The sequence below is a fragment of the Bubalus kerabau genome, chromosome 3 (genome assembly GCF_029407905.1).
Source record: "Bubalus kerabau isolate K-KA32 ecotype Philippines breed swamp buffalo chromosome 3, PCC_UOA_SB_1v2, whole genome shotgun sequence".
Classification (NCBI taxonomy): domain Eukaryota; kingdom Metazoa; phylum Chordata; class Mammalia; order Artiodactyla; family Bovidae; genus Bubalus; species Bubalus kerabau.
Genome location: NC_073626.1, coordinates 44,457,852 through 44,476,648, shown reverse-complemented (window position 1 = coordinate 44,476,648; position 18,797 = coordinate 44,457,852). Strand labels below are relative to the sequence as shown.

The 18,797-nt window shown below is 56.8% G+C and overlaps 1 protein-coding gene across 2 annotated transcripts in view; it reads left to right on the top strand.

Moving 5' to 3' along the window:
* The first annotated feature begins 814 nt into the window (after nucleotides 1-814).
* The window catches only part of SYNGAP1 (synaptic Ras GTPase activating protein 1), a 28,441-nt gene continuing 10,458 nt past the window's right edge, over nucleotides 815-18,797 (top strand). For both annotated transcript variants that reach the window (XM_055571693.1, XM_055571694.1), the window contains exons 1-10: nucleotides 815-881; nucleotides 4,043-4,164; nucleotides 6,271-6,376; nucleotides 12,416-12,507; nucleotides 12,909-13,030; nucleotides 14,745-14,898; nucleotides 15,119-15,217; nucleotides 16,582-17,208; nucleotides 17,343-17,487; nucleotides 17,702-17,846. In XM_055571693.1, coding sequence (XP_055427668.1) covers nucleotides 815-881; nucleotides 4,043-4,164; nucleotides 6,271-6,376; nucleotides 12,416-12,507; nucleotides 12,909-13,030; nucleotides 14,745-14,898; nucleotides 15,119-15,217; nucleotides 16,582-17,208; nucleotides 17,343-17,487; nucleotides 17,702-17,846 — 1,679 coding nt within the window. The remainder of the gene's footprint in view (nucleotides 882-4,042; nucleotides 4,165-6,270; nucleotides 6,377-12,415; nucleotides 12,508-12,908; nucleotides 13,031-14,744; nucleotides 14,899-15,118; nucleotides 15,218-16,581; nucleotides 17,209-17,342; nucleotides 17,488-17,701; nucleotides 17,847-18,797) is intronic.

The window sequence follows — 18,797 nt, the reverse complement described above, 5'->3', positions numbered from 1 at the left end:
CCAACCAAGGTCTGGAGTTTCTCTGTCTTTGAGTTATCAGCCTCTGAGTCTGCAGTTTCTTTTCTCTGAGATTTAAGTCTGGGGTCTCTGATATCTCTCAGTGGGTCTGAGTTCTCAAAGACCTAATTTCAGGTCTGGATTCTTTCTGAATCTGGTCTCATCTTTTCCTTTGAGTCTAGGTCTTAGATCTCAGTCCCTGAAATCACTGTTTAAGTCTGGTGTCTTAAGATTTCTGTAGCTATGAAGAAGCTTTTTGAGACTGAATGCTCAGATTTTGACCTTTGACCCATCTGGGGGGGGTGGTCTGGGGTCTATTTTCTGAGATTGGGGCCTCTTTTCCTCTAGACTTAGGGTTTGTGCCTCAGATTATCCCCTGCGCCACCACCCCCCCCACCCCCAGGTGGCAAGGTATCTTTGTGGGTCTGGAGCCTCCCCATATCAGGGTCTGGGGTCTGCATCTTTAGAACCGCTCTCTTTCTGTCGGGAGAGTTTTTGAGTCGGGGTCTCTCCCTCCTTGGCTCTCACTGAGTAGGGGTGGGGGCTGCAGGGACTCTCTCTCCTCCTCCTCCTCCTGCTCTCCTCTCGCTCGCTCCCCCGCCCCCCTCTCTCTCTCTCTCTCTCCCGGCTGCCGCTGCTGCCGTTGGCTCCTCTTCTCCTCCTCCTCCTCTCTCTCCTCCTCTCTGCCTCTCTCCGCTCCTCTCTCCTCCTCTCTCCTCCTCCTCCTCCACCTCCTCCTCCTTCTCCCCCTCTCTCTCCCCCTCTTTCTCTCTTCTCTTTCTCCCCCGGCCCCCCCGCCCCCTCCCCCCCAGGCCTGATGAGCAGGTCTCGCGCCTCCATCCATCGGGGGAGCATCCCCGCGATGTCCTATGCCCCCTTCAGAGGTACGGTGGTGAGGGGAGGGGGAGGACCAGTTGGGGGGGAGAAGGGGGGAGGGGCGGGGGGGGGCTGGGCAGAACTGGGGCCAGGGAGGGGAGCAGCTGAAATGGAAGGGGAGAGGAGGACTCGGAAGGCAGGGATGGGAGCAATGGGGAAGGAGGGATTGGAGGATAGGGGTAAATAGGGACCGGAGGGGCCAAGAAGGCCTTGAAGGGGGCTGAGGGGGAAACGATGAAGGGAAAAGAGATCGCCAGAGAAGGTGGGAAGATAGAAGGGTAGGGTTGGGGGAAGAGCTGCAGAAATAATTTGGAGGTGGGAGCTGAGAGATGAGGAAAATATCAAGGAACTAGAATGACAGAGTCTTAGGAGAGGGGCTAGGAGGGGAAAATGAAGAAAATTAAAACATAGGGGTGAAAATAGCAGCCAAGAAGATGAGGGCTAGGATCTGGTGGGGTCTCAGAGTATGGTAGGGGGTAGAAAAAGACAGGAGATGGAGGGAGAAGAGAGGGGGCCAGATGGAGAGAGAGGGAGGCAGTGGGGGGGCGGGGGGCGGGGAATGGAGGGTCCAGATGGAGGGAAGAGAGGAGAGAGAATGGGGAATGGGTTTGGGGGAGGAGAGACCAGGGCAGGGGGAGGGCCAAATTAGGTATGTGTTTATTGGTGGGGAGGGGGGCAATACAAGTAAAACTGAGTGCTGGGAGTAGGAGGCAGATTAAGATTAAGACCCGGCCCCAGACTCAGGCCCTCATTAAGGCCCTTGAGCATTGAAACCTAATCCCTGGGGGCTTATCCACTTCCTTCACTTCACCACTTTCACCCCTCCCCCACCTCCAGTCCTTATTTCCATTCCCCCTCCCTCTGGTGTCCACCACCTATATCTTTCCCCACATATGGTGTCCGTTCCTTATATGAGTCCCCCTTCTGTCCTTCCCCTGTATCAGTCCCTGCTCTGGTGCCCCTTCTCTCTCTCCCTCTCTTCCGCCTGGTAGTCCTTTATATCTCTACCACCTCTCCACCCCCTCCTTCTTGGCCCCCTCGTCTTAGTGTCCCTATTATGTCCCCCTCACTTCCTTTGGGCCCTTCTGGTGTATTCCCTTGTCCCTAAAGATTTACCATCATCTCTGACTCTTACTGCCTTAGATCCATTCCTGTTATTTCTTCTCCACCCCATCCCTTCTTCCCCACCCCATTCCCTATCTTATCACCACAAGTCTGTGCCTACTTACTTTCCCCTAAGACCCCATCTCTTATCACCCATTCCTCTTCTCTAGTCTCCTCTCCTTCCTGGGCTGTTGGAGATTTGGGGAGCAAAGACACCAGTTTTGACAGTTGGAACAGGACCTACAAGAGATCCCCATCTGAGCCCCATGGAAGTGTTCATCCTAGTAGATCTTTCCCCTTTCTTTTTCCCTTTGTCTCTTGCATCTGCCTCCCAGAATCATCCTGCGTCCAGGCAGCGTTCGTGTATGTGTGTATTTCCGGAGTTGCTCCTAAGTGAAGTTCCCCGTGTCCTTCCCCACTCCCAGGAGGAGGGTGTCCCCTGAAGCCTAACTGTCCTCCCTGTGGCTGCTGTCTGACCCAGTCCCTCCTATAATGATGATGTGAATCAACAGATGTCCCCTCTGGGAGTCCTCGGGGTCTGACTGGAGTGGGCATGTTTCCTGCAATATCTGCAGTCTCAGAGTCTCAGAGTTTTGGTGATCTCTTTATCTAAAGGGTATGTCTCTGAGGTGGCACTGGCAGAGTTTCAAGAGGATTGGGGTTTTTACATACCTGTGTTCAGGGAGTTCACCTCTGTCTCTGACCTGCAGATTGGGTAAATTTGAACCATGTTTACAGACAGAAAGGGGCTAGATTTTTTAACACTCTGCTACTCATAGCTTTTAGTTGGAATGAAGTTCACTGGCCAGTTCTTTTCCTGCAATATTCCCATGATTAATTATCCTGGAAAGGTAACAGGATTTGATCTTTTTTCCTCTAAACTCTCTGTCACCCTCATTCCTTAAGCTTATTTTCTATCACGCTGATGTCATCAATTTTATTTCTCTCTGACTTCTAGAGGGCCTGCCACTATGTCGCCATGATGGTGTGTAGCATTGGGATTTAAAGGAGAGGCACTTTGCATGCACAGGGGTGTGGAAGAACAGCAGAATCAGGGGAGGGGCGACCCTTAGTCTACTACTTTTGGAAGTTTTGTCCCCATCCCCAGCCTCTATGTCACAGGCCTGGGTCTTTCATTCTTCCCTCTCCTCTTCCTTCCTCAGGCTTCTCACGGTGCCTTGGGGAGGTTCCTACTTGAGGAGTTGGCTTCCATCCTGTCCATGGAGACTGGGGAGGTGGGATAGAGGGACAGTATTGAATCTTTGACCTCTGGGCATGGAGTAGGGGAAGAGATCAACTCAGTATTCATGCAAACAAGGGCATATTTCCTGCCTCCTCAGTCCCCAACCCTTCCACAGCCAGATACCAACAAGACCCATCCTTCCTCTCCCACCAGCAGAAGCAGCTCTTTCCCTGAAGGATAAAGCAGGGTTGGGCTGGGGAGGAGGGAGTGAAGGAAAGCAGAGAGGCAGGAGAGGAGGCCCTCTCAGGATTCTGACCCTGGGAACAAGTCAGCTCCTCACTCCCTTTCTTTTCTAGACATTTAGCTTTTAGTCTCATGACCCAAATGTTCCTACATCCCCATCCTTCTTCCCACAGCTCTGTAGGCTTCCTTACTCTCTTGCAGATGGGTGGGGCCACCTTCCAAATCCTTGTCTTCTGCAGCTATCTGGTTGCCCTTCCTCTTCCCAGACACTTGCCACCAACCTCCCTGTATTTTTCTTCTGCCAGTTTTGCTGGACCCTCAGCCTTTTGATTTTTCAGAAGTGGATGGAGAGCTCCTTCCCCTTTCTCTGCCTCCAAACTCGTACTCTCTCTGTCAGGATATCATTCCCCTCTGAACCACTCCTCTGTATTTTCTTCTGCCAAGTCTACTGAGCCCCTCAGCTCCCACCGCCCCAGCCAGAGAAGCTTATCTTCTGTTCCTCTATAGTTTCCAGGGGCCTCACCCCCTTCTATGATCTCCTTAAGGTGGGTGGGGGCCCCTTGTTCCCCTTTATGGACTCTTCTGTCCCCTGAATGCATAGAGCTTCCCTTATGGTTTCTGTGTATCTCTGCCCCCTAGATGTACGGGGACCCCCTATGCACCGAACCCAATATGTTCACTCCCCGTATGATCGTCCTGGTTGGAACCCTCGGTTCTGCATCATCTCGGGGAACCAGCTTCTCATGCTGGATGAGGACGAGGTGAGCAGGGTGGGAAGGCTGGGAAGAGACCTCTGGGTCGCATGGGAAAATGTGAGAGAAGGATGGGAGAATCCTCATTTGCAAAGGGACATGAGACACAGAGATGGCAAAGGGAAAGATACTGGCAAGTGGTGGGAGGAGGGTGGCCTTGAGACTTGGTTGAGACGTCAGAAGGGGCAGGGGTTCTTTCCCTTGGCCAGGGGGGTCTTTGAGGGCCATGTGCAGTGATGGGGAGGAGCTGTGGTTCTAAAGATTTGGGGGTGCCTTCTGTTTTCACCCTGCTCCTATTGTGGGATAGGTTAGGCTAAGAAATGGAAACAAAAGGGCTTGGAGGAGGGTGAAGACACAGATCACTTTGGAGGGAACAGCTCCCTCTTCTCTCTCCATACTGAGCAAGCCTCATCACTGACCACTCCCCATCCTTTCCCTGGCATGGGGCAGAGTGCATGGACTCAGAGTGCGGTCTCTGAGGGAACTGGGAAGGGGCTGCAGGGTACAAGGAGAGATGATGGAGAGCAGTAGGTCTGGGCCTCGATGGTGGTGAAGACAGGGAAGCCTGAGATCAGGGTTTAGAGAGATGCTGAGAGGGCTTTTGCCAGGGACACGGGGAAGCAATATGAGGGAAGAGACACCTGGGGGGTGAGGGGAACTGGGAATATGGGAAGTTGTCTAAAGGAGTCAGAGTGGGATAGAGGCAAGGACCAGCCAAAGTGGAAGATGTGAAATGAACAGAGCATCCTTGGAGGTGGCAGCCATGCAGTATGATTAGAGATCCAGGGGAGTGTGGGTTCTAGTTTTGGAGTCAGGTCAGCAGTAGAGCATCCATTGGAGGAAACAGAAGATGTGACTCTGAAGAATGGATCCCCAGAGGTGTGATTCAGGCGGTGGGGGTGACTTAGGTAAGCTTTAGAGAGTGATAGGATAACCTGCAAGACCAGAGAGGTGGTGAGAGATATGTCCCAAAAGCTGTCGGGAAGGGGGTAGTGAGGCACGGTTAGAACTGGAGTTGAGGTTAACCAGAGTTTCGAGGAATCTGGGGGGCAAGTGAGTGTGGAGAGAGGCCTGGGTAGAGAGCTTCCCAGGCACAGAGTCAAGTTGAAGCCTCGTCCAGGGAGGACATGGCGACTCAAGGGAAGGGTGCTTTGGGGAGTCCAAGTGTTAGGCACTGGGGGCCAATATGAATGGTCACTAGTCGTGGCCAAGCGTTTGGGGTCTGTAGGATGAATGGGGGAAACTGGAGACTGTGTGAAAATGAAGAGGTTGGACAGTGGGTGGGAGAATGAAGGAATGAGAGAGATGGGGACAGACAGGTCCAGAGGACTGGTGGCTAGAAACTGAGGTAGGAAGGGTGTGGAGAGGGGCCTGGAATGGCAGTGTGCAGGGCCACAGGGAACTGGAATTGGCTGGGTTGTGGAGCCCAGGCTGGGACTAGTGGGGTGGGTGGTTCTTGAAGGGGTGGAGATTGGCGGGGTGGAGAGGGGAAGGTTAGGAAGGAGGTGGCCAGGGAGACTTGGGGATGAGGCTTAGGGAGAGGTAATGGCTAAAGCGAGGTGAGCTAGGCTGAAGGGGTGGCCATGGAAGGCGATGAAAGGTGGGGGGGGAGGTGACCAGGCCCTCAAGGGGGTGGGGAGATTGGGTCCCATTCTGGCCGCAAGCCTGGCCGTGGGAGGGAGACAAGCTGTGGATCCTGATTATAAATGCAGCTTCTGCTACCCCCGTGACAGCCACGGAGGGAGGAGGGAAGGGGGTGAGGGCGGTGGGAGGTTGGGAGGAAAACAGGGAGAATGGAGGAACTGAAGGTCAAGGGGAAAGTGGATTTGGGGAGCAGCAAAGACCAGAGTGGTTGCGGGGATTCCCTGGAGGGTGTTTCAAAAGACATGGTGGAAGAAAAGAGGAGGGTGGGACGGGAGGGGATAAGCAGACTCGGAGAGAGAAGGCAATGAGAAATCCACTCACCCCGAGACACCTAAAAAGAGTACGGAGGGGCGGGGGCAGGTGGTCAGACTGGTGGGAAGGGAGGCTCAGACTCCTCTGGTGGGGAAGAGAAAGAAGAGGGACGGCCTGGGCCCGCGAGGTCTGACGCCCCCCCTCCACCGCATCCCCTAGATACACCCCCTTCTGATCCGGGACCGGAGGAGCGAGTCCAGTCGCAACAAACTGCTGAGACGCACGGTCTCCGTGCCGGTGGAGGGGCGGCCCCACGGCGAGCATGGTACGGCGGCCGAGCAGGCTCTCGTGCCCCGAACAGGCGCGGGGAGGGGGCTGCGGGGGCCTGGGTGCAGGGGAGGGGGCGTCCGGGCCCGGGAGGGGGCGGAGACGAAGTCTCGCACCGTGTGGGAGCCCGGGCGGAGCTGGCGCCCTCGTCTGGGGTCTGAGCGGGACGCAGGCTGTGGGTGAGAGGCCTCAGCGGTCCTCGCTGTTTCGCTCTCTTTTTCCTCTCCAGCAGTGAAGTTTGACTGTTTCCCCGGTGCTTGTAAAAATAGTCTGCTTAGATCTTTCGCTTCCTGTCCGAGTGGCTGCCCCTGCCCCTCCCCGGCCTGGGTCTGGGATCTTGGAGAGAATGACCTAGTTCCCGCCCTGCCCCCAGACCTCTGCCCCACCCCCCACGCTCCTGATTCTTCTCCCAGACCTTCTGGCCTGGGGACCCTCCCTCTTGCCCCCTTTTCTTTTTCTCATCAGCTGTTGTTATTTTTCTGCAATTCTGTCACCCTCTTCTGCTTTCCTCCCTGATTTCTCTTATTTTCTCTGTCGCTCTTGGGTCGTCTGCCTCTCCCCTGTGTTCTCGGTGGAACTCCGTCAGACCCCCATCTCATCTCCTTTCTGTCTGTCTGTGGAGCTATGTGCTCAGTCTGTCTCTCCAACTCTCCCTCTCTCCATCTGTCTCTTCCCCTCCCTCCCTCTTTCTGCCCCCCCTCCACCCCCCTCTTTAGTCATTTAAAAAAAGATTTTTGTCTTCCTGAGAAGTTCGCTTAAAAGGTTTCCATGGGAACAGTGAGGGGAGATGAAGGCAGAGAACAGAGATCTGCAGCCAAGGTGCAGAGAGACGCCCTCAGCCCCCAGAAACCCCCTTGTCACTGCCCCCTACCACTGTGTCCCCCTTCCAGGACCAAGGGTCCAGGTCCTTCATCCCCTCAATCCCTGGTGACCCCTTTATTCTACCAGCACCCCCCCTCCCCTCAGGGATCCAGGCTTCCAGTTTCTCTTCCGTAGAGCCAGTGGCCTGTCTCCATCCTTTGGCTCCCTTCAGCCCTCTCTGATAGGCTCAGGCCTTACTGCTCTTGGGGGCCAATTCTGGGACCCTGGGTGGATCGCTGGCCAGGGGTGTGTGTCATTGTCATGGAAACTTGTGACCATGGGGGCGTGTGGGTAGCACATTTCTGTGAGGCAAAGCCAGGTGGTGCTGCTGGTGGTGGTGGAATGTGTATAGAGAATGTGTGTGATGTCTGTCACATCTGTGTGTGTGTGTGTGTGTGTGTGTGTGAGAGAGAGAGAGAGAGAGTCAGTCATGTCCATGCCTGGGAAAGGTTTGTGTCCATGTGTGCATACCTGTGTGTCCAGGCCAGAATGGTCACATGCTCATGGAGCATATTTGTTATATATCTGGTTGGTGGGCGTCTCTGCCCACATATTCCCCTTCTATCTTCTTACTGTCACTCCTCAGGGTCTGGGGTCTCTCGTGTGGGTCTCTTGTGTGTTAGGGAGGAGGGCACTCATGTATGTTTGGAACTGGGGATGGTGTGTGGAGGAGTTTGTGTTGGAAGTTCAGTAAGGGCTGGGAGGGGGTCCAGGGATATATATATTTGGGGGGAGTGTTTAGTGAAAGAGTTGCTGGCTGGTGAACGTTTGGGGTTCTCAGGGGGACGTGGAATGTGTAAAGGGAGTGGAGAATGTGCAAGGAACCTAGAAGTTTTGGGACCCTGGGGGCCTGGGTCCGAGAAGGTCTGTGTAGAGGCTGTGGACTCTTCGAGCCCAGGAGAGGTCGCCGGACCTTCAAGGGGCATCGGCATTCAGGGCTCCTCCTCTCCTGGGTGGAGCCGCCGCCCCTCATTCCCTCCGTGGTTTCGATGGGGGGTCCAGCTCAGGAAGGGATGGTGGGAGGCCCGGTTGGTTTTGGGGGTCCCTTCGCCCCCCTCCCGCATCTCTCTCGCGCTGTCTCCGGGCGACGGGGCTCGTGACAGAGGCGGCCACGGCAGCAGCGGTCGCCTAGCAACGGCGGCGGGGCCCGGGCAACGGCGGCAGCGGCGGGAGCGGCGGCGGAGGGAGCCGTTCCCGCGGCCGTCACCGCGCGGCCGTCCCGGCCGTCCCGGGCCCCGCCGCCGCCCCCACCGCGCCGGGCGGCGCGAGCCGGGCCGCGCCGCCCCCTCTCCTGCCGCACCCGCCCCTCCCCCGCCGGGGACCCCCCCCCCTCCGACCCCCCCGGGGGGCGGTGCGAGGTAAGGGCGGGGCCGGGCGGACGGGGAGCGCGTGGGGGGGCGCCGCGCTCGTGGGGGCTCGCGTGTGCGTGGGCGCGGGGCGGGGGTGGGGAGGCCGCGGCGGCGGCGGCGGCGGCTGCTCCCTCCGCATGTTCTCGCTGCATCTGCCGAGTGGGGGGAGTTATGGTAACTGGCGGGGGGCAGCGGAGGCGGGGGGTCGGAAACTGGCCTCGTCGGACCAGTCTCCGGAGCGCGCGGGGGCGGCCGGTGTAGGGTGGTCTTGGAGCCCCTCGGTGGAGGCGGCAGCCCCGGTGTCCGCGTGTGTGTCGGTGTCCAGGCTTGTGTCTCCTGTGTGTTAGTGCCATGTGCACACGGGGCCCGTTCCTCGTGTGCACATGTGCAACCAGCCTTTTGCAGCCTGTCCTGCCCTCGGCTTGCTTCCTACCTAACGCTCTGCTGGGCTGCCCGCGGCTTGGGGGGCAGCCCTTGGCCGTACCGGTCCCTGTCACCTCTGACCCTGAGAATGCATGTCCCTGGCTGGGGCTCGCCTTCTGTCGGTCTCCTGTGTGTGGGGATGTGTGGCTGCATGAGGAGGATTTCTGTGTCCCTGGTGGCAGGTGTGTGTCTTTGCATGTGTGTTCATCATTGGCCTGGGGATCTGTGTCAGTCCCAGCATGGGTGTCCAGGGCGTGTCTGGATGTGGGTGGTATGCAAGTGGGGGGAGAGAGTAAGTGTGTGTGAGTGTGTTTTTTGGAATCCTACCATGTATGAAACACCTTTGGGCTAGCAGGTGTGAGCCCCTGCTCCGTTAGGGAGTGAGGACAGGAAAGCTAGCTGAAAAGGGAAAGAGTGGGGTAAAGACGAAAAGCGGGGAGTTGGGGGAGAGGAGGACTGAGAGAGGCTTGGCGAGGAGAGGGAATGGCTGAAGAGGGTTTGGGCAGGTGGGACTTGGTGGTGTCAGGTTGAGAAGAGAGGAGAGAGGAGGTGGGGAACTGGCTGGAGTTGGTGGAGAAGAGGCCTGGGAGTGGGGGGGCAGCGCAGGGGCAAGAGAGTCAGGCCTTCCATGAAGCGGTAGATGAGAGGAGAGTGGCGGCTGGGCCTAGGGCTTGTGTGGGCCTGTAGGATCGGGCTTGGCTGGCTCAGGAGAGGCCATCCTAGAGGCCGGCTCCCAGTGAGGCCTGGCGCAGCAGGACCTGCTGGTAGAGGTGCCCGTTCCTCTCCAGCTCTGTTCCTCCACCTGCCTTGGCAGCCTTCCTCCGGGGCTCCCCTTGAGAGCTGCCAGCGGGGTGTGACGGGGAAGAAAGGCCAAAGGGAAGGTTAGCGGTTTGGGGGATCGGAGGATATGGGGAGATTCTGTGGGTGATGGCAAGATTAGAGAGGTTGGAGAGGTGGGAGTGCAAGCCCTTGCTGTGTGTGTGAGTGAGTGCAATTGTGTGTGTATACAGGGTGTGTACATGTGTGGGTGTGTGCACAATGCCTGTGTTACGGGTCTGTGTAGGTGGCTGTTATGCGTGTGCATGCGTGTATACATCGTGCAGGGATGGGACACGGAGGCCCAGGATCTTGGTGTGTGCTTTTCAGGTTTGCTCTCTGCGTGGACATGGGCCTGTGGCATGTGTTCTGAACATGTCACTGCATGCAGCACTAAGAACAGGATATCCTGTGTTTCTGGGTTTTTTTCATTGTGGCAGTGAGGGTCTTTGTAAGCATATGCGTATGTGGTCTCTGTGTACGTCTGACTTAAATGAGTTTGTGCCTCTTAGTACTTAGTTATATGTGTAAGATTATATTACTTCCAAGAATCAAGCAAACCAATTAGCAAATCCATTCTCCTTCTGTTAATTCTTTAGTTCTAAAGCAGAATTTTAGTAGATTTGAAGTTAGACTTTCTGCCTTTATTACAGGATCGTTTATATGAACATAATGGCTGAACTGCATTATTTGGCATAGAATGAGGCGAGCATACCTGAGAAAAGCAAAGACTTAGGAAGGAAATACCCTGAAACCTTAGATGCACTGTTGAGTGTGTAACAGAAGGGTAGTTAATACATTTGTTCCTTGATTTTTCTTTATTCTGGTAGCAACCAGGGACTCCTGTGTTGGAGTCAGGAAAGGGCTGGGGAAGAAGGGGTTGTCCTGAGATAGAATGGTTGTGGTTGTACTTTTCCTGTGAATGAAGGATGCTTGTGCTTTGGGAGTATGGGGGTACCTTGATGCAGTCAGAATCTTGGTTTACTTAAGCATGTGTCTTAGAAGTTAAAGTGGCCCCCTCTGTGTGGGGGCCCTGTGTGGGTCTCTGGGTTAAATGTCCTTTTCTGTAATGTGCTGCCTACATAACTGCCCCAGGTCCACACCAGCAGCTCTCATGGGTGTCAGGGTCAAGTATGCACTCCCCTGCTGCAGTGCTCACATATGTCTAAGCATGTGTCCTGTGGGGTATGTGGGCCCCAGGGCCTCAGGATGCAGACCTGTGGCACTGCCACCTCACCATTCTCTGCATGTCTCATAAGCACCTAGATTCCTCTTTATTTTTCGTATTGTGGTTATCATGTATATATGTCCCCCTCCCGACATAGCTCAGTGTATGTTTCTGTGCTCTACACATGTGTTGCTGAGGGACTGACAAGGGTTTCCATGTCATGGGATCCACTTTTTTGTGTGTAGATCTCCTAACACCTGGGTTTTAGAGGCATAGGGAAGCTGGGCAATTTGCAGGCGATTTGCAGTTCAGGAAGCTGACAGTGAAGCTGTGGCTGTGGCCCTGGCCCTCCCTTGTTTTGGACGCTAGAGGGTTAACAGGCGGCTCTTCCGGTCCCCCCCACCAGCCTGTAGCTTCTTGTTGCTGTGGAGATGGTAGCCCCGCCCCTGATGCAGCACCTGCCCCCCCATTGGCTGCAGTGGTGACTGTGGGGCTGAGGGGGGAGCCCAGGCCTGGGCAGCCATTCTGGAGCTGGAGCCCGAGCTTGGCATCCCCCCACTTTCATTCTCCTCTAGCTCCTCAGCCCCTCTCAATTCCCTGGCAGCAGAGCCTCAGCTTCCCTCGTCCGAGCTGCCACCCCTCCAGACTCAGAGCCGTCCGAGCTTCCTCCGCGTTCACCTCCCTTCCTCCTCTTCGCCCTGCCCTCACTTGGGAGTCTCCCGAGTGCCCACTGCCCATTCTCCCCGCTCCCCTGCGTTTTTCCCCTTCCCCTTCCCCCTTCCCTTCTGACTCCCTGCCTCTGCAGTGCACGTGGAGCCAGCCCCTTCTCCCCTCCCCCCTGCCCTTTGCTGTCCCCAGGCTGCTTCCGCTTCCACTCCGCACAGGTCCCTTCCAGGACCTCCCCCTCCAGGCCAGGGAGGGGGTCATGGGAGGCAGTCCTGGCCCTCCAGACAGACAGGGCTTCCAGGAGTGGGGTCGCGGGGGAAGATGTGCCCAGTTGAAAGAGGAAGAAAGCCTGCCTCTGGCCCATGACCTTTAACCCGACTTCCCCCCCAGCTGACCCCTTCCTGGGGGTGTGGGCACCAAGAACCTAGGTGCTGTGGCTCTTCGGTGTCCTTTATTCCTGGAGTTTTACTGATGCTCTCAGCCATGCCCCTTTGCTGACTGCCAGCCCCAACCCCAGTCATGGGCCTGAGGCCCCCCACCCCGACCCCCTCTGGGGGCTCCGGCTCAGGTTCCTTGCCCCCTCCTTCCCGCCGCCAGCCTCTCAGCCGCCGCTGCTCTTCCTGCTGCTTCCCGGGGGGTAGGTGAGGCTGGAGCTGAGGGGCAGAGGGAGGGGGCTGATACGCTGGGGCCAGGGTGGACCCGGGGCTACAGTGATCCCCTCCCACGTCCCTGCTGGCCCTCTCCTCCCCTCCAGAATACCACTTGGGTCGCTCGAGGAGGAAGAGTGTCCCAGGGGGGAAGCAGTACAGCATGGAGGCCGCCCCCGCCGCACCCTTCCGGCCCTCGGTGAGTGAAGGCCCTGCCAGATGTGGCTCAGCTGGTCCCCTCCCCGCCAGTCCCAGCTGGAGCCCCTGGACTGTGAGAAAGGGGGCAGGAGAGAGAATCTGTGCGTGTGTCCCCCCACCTCTTTGGTTCCCCCCTTCCTGGCTCTGCCCCCCCTGCTTCTCAGACCAGCCCTCCCACCTTCTCTAGGCTGGTGTGTGTGTGTGTGTTTGTGTGTGCACTCGCACCCGTGGGAGCAAAGGAAGACAAACTGGTAGCAGGGCTCCTGTCCCCTTTTTCTCACCCTGGAGACTTCCCTTTCCCCCCATCCCGCCTTCATCCAGGGGCTCTTTACCAGCTGAGCAGTGAGCAGGTGGAACTGACCCTACCCCAGCCCACCCCTATCCCCATTTCCCCCCACCCAGCAAGGCTTCCTGAGCCGGAGGCTAAAAAGCTCCATCAAACGCACGAAGTCACAACCCAAACTTGACCGGACCAGCAGCTTCCGCCAGATCCTGCCTCGCTTCCGAAGTGCTGACCATGACCGGTAAGGGGTCCAGGGACCAGGGTGGGATGATTTGGATGCAGAGTAGGGGGCTCTGGAGTGCCCACTGCCCTTTCTGTGGGGGCTATCAGAGCGCAGAGCTTGATGGCCTCAGATTGACTGAGAGGTGTTATGGGGCAGGGACCAGAATGGAGGAGCAGCAGGAGGTGGGGAGTGGGGGCGGGGAACGGGAGCGGGCCGAAAGGGGATGAAGGTGAAGCCAAGGAGGGGCTCTCCTGGCCGGGGAAGGACGGGCTCCAGGCTGGGGTGGACGGAGCTGCACAGAAGGACAGAGATGGAGTGACTGCCCGGGAGAGGACGGGGAAGGGGCGGTGGGCTGGGAGGGACTGGGGGATCCTGGTGGAGGGTCCCAGGGAAGGGGGGTGGGGCGGGGTGGGGCGGCAGGTGCATGTGGATCGTGTGGAGGAGGGCAGGCAGCACAGGTGTGCAGGTCCACAGTCCGGGGGGCGGGGGGGGGGGGGTGGGGGGGCGGAGGCTGGAAGGTTCATCACGGACTGAGCCTGAGGAGGAAGGCCGCAGACAGGCCAGAGGGCACTGTCGCCAGGTCTGGGCTGGAAGGAAACCTCGTTTGCTCCTGGGGTCTGCTTCTTGGGGTCCCTCTTTGGGTTCCCCCCTCACCCGGTTCCTCCCAGGGGAGAAACCTGTCCTTCCTTCCCCCCGTCTGGCCGCCCCCGAGGCAGGGCAGGTAGGGAGTTAGGCTAGGTGAGTCACACCTTCCCCTCCCCCTCCGTGTCCCTGGAGCTGGATTTGGGGCCGGCAGGGGGTGAGGGCCTGGTATTCCTGGCCGCGGGGGCGGGGGGCCGGGGGAGCGTCGCGCTGACGGCAATGGAGCCCAAGATGACGGGGCTGCTATAAATAGCTCCACGGAGGCTCCCACACCCGAGCTCCCCCTCCCTTCCCCACTGCTCTCTACTCCTCAGCCCCTCGCTGGCTCCCAGAGCTTGGGTCCTGTGGCTCCGGCCTCCACTCCCCTCAGCGCGTGGGCCTCTGCTCTCCTGAGGGGTGCTCCCAAGTTTCCCCCTGCTTGCCCTCTGTGCCCTCAGCCCGCGCTGCAGGGCCCCTGCTCACCTCCTGCCGCCCTGTCTCCACTCTTCCCTTTCCCTCTTTGTCTTCTCCTTTCCCCATCTCTTCCTCCCTAGTCCTTGTTTCCAGACCCATGCTCCTGTTCTCAGTTTTCTGCCCACAGCCTTCTCGTGTTTCTTACTATTTTCCCTCATTCTTCCCTCTATTTTGCTAAAATGTGTTCTCTTACCTCATTCATTCTTGGATTTATTAAGTGGTTTTTAGGTCGTACCTATGTGGCAGGCCCAGACCAACATCTTCGTACTTGTAATTGTTGACTCCCAAGAATCAAGACTCCCACAGCTGTGGGGTTTTTTAGGGGGGTGATCACCTAGAAGTCCCATCTAGAACTGTCCAAAGCCCACCTGTTTCCTTTTTTCATTTCTGGCTTGAGATATTTCTGGGTGTCCCCAGTATTCAGAACCCCTTAGGTGGTGGACTGAGGGGAGGGGCTTTGTCTCACACCCCTTGTGTCCTTCCCTGTACAGGCTGGGTTTCTGTGTCTGTGGGAAGTGGGTGTAGGAGCGCTTTCCCCGGGTCTCTGTCCCTCCTAGAGCCTGCTTGGTGATGCAGCCCTCTGGGTTTGTAAGCAGGCTGGGCCCTGATCCCCTCTCCTGGACCCCCACCCTGCCAGGGCCCGGCTGATGCAGAGCTTTAAGGAGTCGCACTCTCACGAGTCCCTGCTGAGTCCTAGTAGTGCGGCCGAGGCCTTGGAGCTCAACTTGGATGAAGACTCCATTATCAAGCCAGTGCACAGCTCCATTCTGGGCCAGGAGTTCTGTTTTGAGGTACTGGGTGTGTGGGGCTGGGGCAGGCCCAAGGGTCGGGATCCAGGAGGGAGAGGCAGAGAGGCCTGGAGAAGGTGGCAGAGGTTGGGATATCAGGCAAACAGAAGCCTCTGGGGCTGGGAGGAAGGTGGAATGGGCCGGAGGAAGAGATGGTGGGGTGATCCCAGCCCTGGGAGTCCTCTCTCTTCTAGAGCCCCTCTGACCCCGCACCCCTCTTCAGGTAACAACGTCATCAGGAACAAAATGCTTTGCCTGTCGTTCTGCCGCTGAAAGGGACAAATGGATCGAGAACCTGCAGCGGGCAGTGAAGCCCAACAAGGTACTGCGTGTCTGGGGCTCCAGACGGCACGGGCAGGGTGATGTCCAGGGGGCCGGGGTCCTTGGCGAGAGGGGAGGGGGCAGGTGGAGGAGTAGGAGGAGACCCCCCATTTCTTTTTGTTTTCTTCGGCCTTATGATGTTTCCTTTCCATAGAAATCATAGATTGAGAGCTGACAGGGCTCTGGAATTTCCTCCAGTGCATCTTCCCTGCAAGCAGGGATGTCCCCCTAATACCCTGACAGGTGGGCACCCAGCCCCCGCTTGCAGTGTTTCTGTAGCACACATAGATTGGTCACATAGCTGAATATCGAAACCATGGTTTCTTCTCTGTACAACTGGTAGGAATGGGGTTGAAGTAGAATATCTCTAAAGTCCCTCTGGCTCAAAAATTCTGTGAGTCTGTGTTCTTCCCAGGAGAAATGCTCCCAGTTCGGTCTGCTGTTCTCTGTGTCCCAGCTTCCAGTGAGCTCCTCTGTGGAGACCCTTGTTTGTCAATGTCCTCCTTAAAACCTAGACCCAAGATGCTGCAATCTTCCCTGCTGCAGAGTCCAGATACCAGGCTCTTTTCACACTGAAACCTCACTGGTCATTGTCAGCCTCCAGGCCCTTTTTGCATTAACTGTAGATTCTCACCTTTTGCATTTATGCCTTTTTTTTTTTTTCAATTAACTTCTGATTGTCTTTGAAAGACTCCTCAGTTCTCCTGTTCAAATCCCACCTTAATATTATGGGTTTATTATTATAACTTAAAAAAAAAATTTTCCCAATACGAATTCTATCAACTGATGTATGAGCTCAGTCTATATCTATTTCTTCTGGCTGCTATAACAAACTACCACTAACTAGGCTACTTCAAATAACAGAAATTTATTCTCTGGTAGTCAGGAGACCAGAAGTCAAAAATTAAGGTGTCGGCAAGGCCTTGCTCCTCTGGAAGCTCTAGGAAGAATCCTCCCCTTCCCCTTCATACTGTCTGGGGATTGCCAGCAGTCTCCAGCACCCCTTAACTTATAGCTCCATCTGCAAAATTTTTACTTCCATCTTCACGGGGTCTTCTCCTTTCCGTGTGTATCTGGTCTCAAAATTTCCCTCTCCACATAGACCCCAGTCATGGGATTTAGGGTCCATCCTAATCCAGTATTGACCGCATGTCAATGTGATTTTATCTGCAAGGACCATATTTCCAAAACAGGTCACATTCCGAGGTTCCGAGTAGACTGAATTTGAGGGAGACAAGGTCCAGTTCCATATACACCTTCTCAATTCTGTGATTGCTGGTCTCAGAGACTGGGTTTTGACTGTCTCTCCTCCTTTGGTGTCTCTGGCTCTCTGGCCCCTCCCCTTCACCCACCCTACCCTGCCAGGACAACAGCCGCCGGGTGGACAACGTACTGAAGCTGTGGATCATAGAGGCCCGGGAGCTGCCCCCCAAGAAGCGGTACTACTGTGAGCTCTGCCTGGATGACATGCTGTATGCACGCACCACTTCTAAGCCCCGCTCGGCCTCAGGGGACACCGTTTTCTGGGGTGAGCACTTCGAGTTCAACAACCTGCCAGCCGTCCGGGCCCTGCGGCTGCACCTATACCGTGACTCAGACAAAAAGCGCAAGAAGGACAAGGCAGGCTATGTCGGCCTGGTGACTGTGCCTGTGGCCACCCTGGCCGGGCGCCACTTCACAGAGCAGTGGTACCCTGTGACCCTGCCGACGGGCAGCGGGGGCTCTGGGGGTATGGGGGGCTCGGGTGGGGGAGGGGGCTCTGGGGGTGGCTCAGGGGGCAAGGGCAAAGGAGGTTGCCCAGCGGTGCGGCTGAAAGCGCGTTACCAGACGATGAGCATCCTGCCCATGGAGCTGTATAAGGAGTTCGCTGAGTACGTCACCAACCATTATCGGATGCTTTGTGCGGTATTGGAGCCCGCCCTGAATGTCAAGGGCAAGGAGGAGGTCGCCAGTGCTCTGGTTCACATCCTGCAGAGTACGGGCAAGGCCAAGGTGAGTGCTGGGCCCTCAGGACAAGGTGACCTGGGCATGGGCGCTCGCTTGTGGGGACAGTAAGGGGAGGGCATGTGTATCTTCATGAGCTTGGGTTGAACAGAGGCTGACCCCTGGCTCTTCCTGGACTCCAGGACTTCCTTTCAGACATGGCCATGTCTGAGGTGGACCGGTTCATGGAACGAGAACACCTCATATTCCGCGAGAACACGCTCGCCACTAAAGCCATAGAAGAGTACATGAGACTGATTGGTCAGAAATACCTCAAGGATGCCATCGGTACGGCCCTCCTGCAGGCCTTCTCCCCAAACCTACAGACACCCGGTCCAGCCCTAAACACAGCTCCTCCAGACCCCAAGTCCACCTTGCCTCAGCTCGGTGCTTCCAGACCCAGAGTCCCCAGCCTCCAGCCTGATTCTGAGATTCCCCAAACCCCAGTTGTTGCTGCCCTTTGAAAGTGTGACTGACCCCCACTGTGCCTCCAACCCCGCAGGGGAATTCATCCGTGCTCTGTATGAATCTGAGGAGAACTGTGAGGTGGACCCCATCAAGTGCACAGCGTCCAGTTTGGCTGAGCACCAGGCCAACCTGCGGATGTGCTGTGAGTTGGCCCTGTGCAAGGTGGTCAACTCCCATTGGTGAGACTGGGAACGCTGGGTTGGGGGGCCAGGGTTGGGGGAGTCGTGTGTTCATCTGTTCATCCATCTGTCCATCTTCAAAGAGACCCAAGAACCAGTTGTGGGCAGAGTGCTGTGCTCAGTGCTATAGAGCAGACAGAGAGCTGCGAGGCTTGGCCTCTGCCCACAGAGGCCCTGCACCAGAGGGGGTGGGATATCAGAGACGCAGAAAGCCAAGGGACAGTGTAGTATGTGTTAAGTTCCAACGAAGGGACCCTCCATCCCGCCTCCACACATTAGGTCAGAAAAGGCAGAGCTTGGAGATGAGCAGAGGCAGCTTCATGGGACAGGTGCTCCTGGGCTGGGCTTAGAAGATTGGGCCAGGTTCTGACCTATAGAACATGGTGGGTTGAGAAGTTGCCTCCGGAGAAGGCTGTGGAGCAGACCCATGCGTGAGGGCGAGAGGTCCTGGGGCAGCAGGCAGAAGTGGTTTAGTGGAGCGTGTGGCTCACTTCAGTGGGGAATGGAGGGCCATGTGGTGGGACGGGGTGAGGAGAGTTAGCATGTGAAGGCCTCGCTGCCCAGTAAGGGAGCCTGAGTTCTCAGTAGGTCAGGGGATGCCTGTGACGGTGTGCAGTATCGTGACCGTGAAGGTTAGGCCTTCAGTAGAAATGGGTGCAGAGGCGGTTGGATAGGGAGATGAAGTTCAGGCTAGTTGGGGGCTGTTGTTACTGTGTCAGGCATGGAAATCAGATCCTGAGTCAGGATCTGGCAGGAAAAGTAGAAAGGGGCCGCTGTAAGGACCCTCTGCAGAGAGGATCAGCGGGTGTCCTCAGCTAATTGGAAAGGAAGGGCTGTGTCTGTGGGGGTCCTGAGGCTGTGAGGCTGGTGGCTGGGCGACCAGTGGCCTCACTGACAGAACCAGGGAGTCAAGAGGGGGAACTCAGCGGAGGTTGGAGGTGTGGGAGCAAC